This window comes from Mizuhopecten yessoensis, unplaced genomic scaffold (assembly GCF_002113885.1).
Source record: "Mizuhopecten yessoensis strain PY_sf001 unplaced genomic scaffold, ASM211388v2 scaffold1407, whole genome shotgun sequence".
NCBI lineage: Eukaryota > Metazoa > Mollusca > Bivalvia > Pectinida > Pectinidae > Mizuhopecten > Mizuhopecten yessoensis.
Genome location: NW_018404031.1, coordinates 626354 through 632233, shown reverse-complemented (window position 1 = coordinate 632233; position 5880 = coordinate 626354). Strand labels below are relative to the sequence as shown.

The 5880-nt window shown below is 35.8% G+C and overlaps 1 protein-coding gene across 1 annotated transcript; it reads left to right on the top strand.

Annotated features, from left to right (window-relative positions):
- Positions 1 to 1653: 1653 nt before the first annotated feature.
- Positions 1654 to 4991, top strand: LOC110461707 (beta-1,3-galactosyltransferase brn-like). Its single transcript, XM_021515324.1, has one exon. The coding sequence runs from the start codon at positions 2200 to 2202 to the stop codon at positions 3262 to 3264; it is 1065 nt and encodes a 354-aa protein (XP_021370999.1). The 5' UTR covers positions 1654 to 2199; the 3' UTR covers positions 3265 to 4991.
- The last annotated feature ends 889 nt before the right edge of the window (positions 4992 to 5880 follow it).

Here is a 5880-nt window from a genome sequence, read left to right as displayed (position 1 = left end):
AGTTTAGGTTCTCCTTTGAATTTTTCCAATATTTTCGATGAACTCTAACTTGTAGGGAATTCAAGTTTTACTTGCAAAGTCAAGATGTGCCTGAATTATTGATAAAATAGTGAGTATAATAGAGCATACATTATGATATTTAGGTATTTGAATGGTCTTCTTAAGCCTTCATAGACTTAGCTTTTTTAATATCTACCTTGTTTGCAAATTCGAGGTTCTAATATTTTATCATTCAATTCTCATTCTCTGCTTCTGTCTCCCCTTTCTTATATATCTGCAAACTTGAGCATCGTTCCATGCACTCAGTACAGTTATGGGTGTTTGGTTTAATAACATTTACAGTGGTTCTGTGATGGTGTCAGTCAACTGCTTCAGGAATTTTGAATGTATCCCATTAAATCTGCGATTTGTCCACTTTAAGGTGAAATAGTGTCCTCCTCCTCTGTTGGTAAACCATGACCTTTCGGCACCAGTCCAACAGAAATTGAGATATCTTACCAATTGTCTTCTTTACAAATACGCTGTAGAAGAAATTTTGAAATTATCTCGACACTGTCACGATGCTGATCAATACTCATTGAGTTTTAATTGTTGTGGTCCATGTGAAGATAGCCAATATCTGCGTTTTTTTTCAATTTATATACTGCAATATTACATTGGAATGTTTTCTTTTATTTCCTTGCATTTTCTTGTTGACAGTACCGACGTAAAAATTGCTTTCGTACTGTTTTAAGCGCTAGAGAGGTGTTACGTTTCTGTTTTGCTTTGGTTTAATTGTCCATTGGGAACTTGAACGCCTTTTTCCTCCTGCTCTGACATATCTAGTTGGTACATATGTATCCTTAGTTTCTAACATACTAAAGTCTATTTGGTGTTCACGTCCGTTATAGGTTAGAGAGCTTCGCTATTCCAAAAGGTTCGATTTCGCCCTTGCTCCTTTAACATCCATTTGATGAATATTTTAGTATACAACACAAAAGAGTAAAAATTTGAAATATGAGAACATTTTCGATCATATGGCCGATAGCTATAGCGGTATTCATGGAAAACCAGCACAACCGATTCGTGCTTACAAAGGCATGACTTGTGAAAAAAATCCGTTCAATCCCGTAATAGTATAATAGTTACAAACCTGATGAACCCCATCGCGCAGTGTACACGATGGTGATCCCAATGGGACAGAGGCTGTGATGCAGATTGTGTTGATAATGTCGGTGCTTGTGTGTTTACTGATTCCAGAGAGTACTGGAGGTTTGCAAAAGTGTGGGCGTAATGATTATGTCTGGATGTGATATGGTGTTTCATAAACAATTTTACAATTCATAGCAAGTCATGGCAAGCTTAAATTAGTAAAAAATGGAAAATCAAAAGTATAATGTGCATGAGGGCATACGGACGGTGTCAACTAGAATAAAATTGCTGTAAATGTCATTAACGTTTAATGTATGTTCTGCGACAAAGTATTGATTTCGTCTTTTAGTACGTAACGTTAAGCTATAATAACACGAGTTTAACGAACATATTAATAATAGTATTAATTAGTGATGGATAATTGGAAAAGCTTTGTATTACTAGAATACGGGCGACTGAATATCATAATGACAGGTGTGACAGAGGAACGGTTCATCATTTTGTTAGGTAAGCGACGCAGGTTTGGTTCCATCCTACGCACCAATAAACAATACTGTTAGTTCTATCACATGGGCACGCTCGTGCAGTTTCGTTTCCTGTCTCGTGGAACTGTTCCGTGCCTGGAAAAGTTAACATTCTCAAGGGCCATCATGTTGGGATATCACGATTGCTGATGCCATTTTTCCAAGGTTCGGGCTGTGTCTGTAGATTGATGCGTAATGTTCGACATGTCGGATTGTGTGGTTGTTCGTATGTTTCACTGGGGTTACAGCGAAGGGAAAGCATGTTAGACACTTCACAGGGACCATTCAGTATTCAAATCATAACCTGCTGCAACTTACACAGGAGATATGGACCCTGCAACAAATAGGTACATTTTCATTTTTAAAATGCCAAGCGATCAGCCATCAATGTGTCGACTTCCACTAAGATGACCAGTCGAACCGATGTTTTATGAATTAAACATTCACAAGTAATCCGGCAACGAAAACAAACACACGATCTACACTCTCTCGTTGAACACACGTTTACAACTTGATCAAACAGTAAGCAGCAGACTGGGACACTATGACGTTCATAAATATCAATCGGAAAAACGTCATAATGACGTTGACACTTATTTGTATGTACTTTTTCATCAGGTTATTTCCTGCTGACCAGTCACTGGACCCTCCTTATGTTAATTTTACCACCAACTTCACGTATCCTCTGGACATCGATATGGTCGAGCTTGTGTCGGACTACCGGAAGGGGTACATAAACAACGCTGACGTCATCAACCCTTTTCCATATGCGTTTATAAAGAACCCTTCCCATAAATGTAACCTGAGTGAAGCAGAGGTCAAAGTTCAGAATAAGGTCTTTGTTTTGTTTTTGGTGAAATCGGCTTACGAAAACAGACGGCTAAGAGACGCCATTCGACAGACATGGGGAAACGAGAGGTATCTTACACATTTTAACATTAAAACTGTGTTCACTGTAGGGCTTCCGAAGGCGAAAAGTAGGTTCGACTTGATAAAAAATGAGAGTGACCGAATGAAAGATATTATCCAAGTCGACTATATTGATACTTACTTTAACAACACTTTAAAAATGACGGCAGAGATCAACTGGGCTGTCAAATTTTGTCAAAATGCCAAATACGTTGTGTTGATAGATGATGACTACTTCGTATCGCCGGAATCTCTCGTTGGCTTATTGGAATATTCAGCCGAAGTAAGGAATACAAAACGTCTGTACATGGGACACAAGCATTCTAACTCTAAACCGAGACGGGAAAAAGAAAGCAAGTGGCACGTGTCGTATTCTGAGTACCCCTTTGATATGTATCCAGATTTCATTAACGCCGGAACGATCATAATGTCGATGGAATTTGTTATTGAGGCCCAAATCGCCATGATGTACACAAAACTGTTTCGGCTAGACGATATCTACCTTGCTATTGTGGCACGGAAGCTGCGTGTGTCTCCATTAGGAACGAAACGTGTGTTTGGTACCAATGTTATGCCATGGGATAGATTTAATTTCGAGTTGCTCGCCACGGCTCATCATTACAAACCGGCAGACTTGCAGTGGCTATGGAGACGACGTGGGCGTAGGACACATCGTGACATGCTACCATTATCAATCTAGAACTCTGCATCCAGGACAAAAACATTTCTGAGAACGATGGTATTCATGGTTGTGCCTGACGGTATATTTGCTACATTTTGGTTGAAGAAATGAACAATGATATGAATATCTTAATTTTCGCAAGAGAGTAATTCACGATCGATGCCTTGGTTTAAATAAGAGTACCTGTTTATAGCATTTGAAATGTTAGTGATTTGTGGATATCGGATTTAATGCCAGGGGTGCAGAGCGCGAAAGTGAGTGTAATCCCTTTCCTATCGAGGTTGTGGAGTAGCAAGCTAATCATCGTTAATACACAAATTGTAGCAGAGTCATATTTTATTGTATTTCATATTAATTAAATACTCTGTGTTATATTCTATGTTGTGCCCAGCATGTTATTTGTATGTGTTGATATTATGACGTACATGTCCTGTGGTGTGATCCTTACCTGTGATGTCTACCTGTCTTTACCTGTATAATATCCCATGGAGTGGTTATGTAAGGTCCAGTGTGTTATTGTTTATAATCTATTTTCATTGGTCAGATATTTTGTATAGATTTCTGTTTTTATTGGTCAGTCATATATTGGTCACTTTTGGCGGGATTTCATTGTGTCAGTTTTGTGAAAGATTTTGTAAGAGAGCAGACATGTTGATTTGGACACCGACAAATACATCTTTTGACAGTAAGTTTTCTCTATTATCTAATATTAATCATTTCTTCACATTTAAAGTAAATTGGGCTAGGGTTCTAGTTAATTTAAATATTTTGGTAGTTTCTAAATAATTGTTAAATGGAAATTATTTATAATTATGTGAGGTTTAAAGAATTGACCAACTAATATGTATTTCTTATATTTAGTGTATTTCATGTTTGAATCCTCATGACTATTATTACACTAGAAAGAACAACGATGTTTATTAGAGTATTTATGTTGAATGGTTCGCACCCATCAGTCAAGCAGCAAGCTATGTAATAGTACGATAGTCAATAAAAACCAGAAAGACATAATGATTGAAAATGGCCGTTTTTATTAAAACGACATAACATAAAAAATACATGTACGACATAACATAAAATACATGTTACAATACATGTATTGAACACCCTCCTGAGAAGGTGTTCCATAGACTGCATTTCATAATCAAATGCAATGCCATTCTCCTAATGACTATAGTAGGTGAGTATATATATCTATATATTGACTTTTACCATTTTTAAGAAAATGGTTTTATTTTATTTATAGATCGAATTATTCAGTACTAAGTGATTAGCGGTTTGATGACATCGGTTTCCTAATTCCTGGCTCGGTGCGTGATATGTACATTTTGAATAATTTATATTTCCATGAAAGCTATATTCTTACTTTAGTTGTTAAAGTTAGGTTTATCATTTTCTTTCTTATTTCTTTTGAATTAATTGGTCAGTAGATTACTATGTAACTATTTGTAATGATATATAATTGAGAAACAATGATTGTAAAATATTGTAAAATAATTGCCATGTATGCTGTGTGATTGTAACGGTATAAAATCGTAGGCAGTACAGTAATTAGTTTGTAAGAGTTATGTCCCTTTAGTATATGTATTGTACTTGTGATTCGTTGTGCTAAATCAGGGATGTGTATATGTAGTGGACTACATATCCCTGGCTAAATGTAGTCTTTTGTGTTTGTTTACAGAGTGTATGTATCTACCTATACACTAGGATGTTGAACCATGTTATATCTGTGCTGTGGAAATGGAATAAATATGAATCTTAAAGAACTCTTGGTTATTTGTAAAACCACCCCGCTACGATAATAACATAACAAGCTAGTTTATCTTTATAAAAGAATACAGTTGTAATGTATTGCATTGTTCACTTGTTTGTCTATGTAACGACCGTGTATACCGGAAAATGTTCGCCCTTTATCGATAAATACCACTTTCGGCCAATATTAAATTCGCTCTTCATATTTAATAACTATGTATATTATGCTGTTTACACATGTTCGCTGAATAATAATTTCGCCCTTTACGGAGGGAGAAAACGGCGAAAATTTACCGGTATACTGTAGAACATCATATACAAAGACAAATGTCCGGGAATTTTGAAAATGATGGCAGATTTATCTGGTAATGCGCGTAAACACATCATGAAAATGTGTGTACAATCTTATCAAATATCCCCGTGTCATTGCCAAAAACTGTTTCTTCGCATACGTAACTGATTGTTTTTCTTGCATGATCGTAGCTTTCATAAATCATGTCTAAAAGTAAAAAAAAACATATACTGCAGGAGTTTTATGAAAACATAACAAAGATGAAATCTATTGTAATCAACATTAGTTTTCTGAGTATGAAAATCCAGCAAGACCAGGCGTGGTGTCGTATCCTACAATAATGTGCCACAGTTATATCCAAAACAAAATTAAAGGAAGGCTACTGTATTTACAAAAAAATAAGACTCTTAGCTCTAAATAGAATGCAGTTCGATACTTATGTTTAAACTTGTATTCTTTTTGTTTTGTTTTGCATTTCGTATGCCTTATATGATAGTTTTGATTATACAAATATTTAACATTTGTATTCAATTTAACGAAGCCCTGATTGTTATCTCATAAGAAATCTAATTTACATAAAACACTTGTAC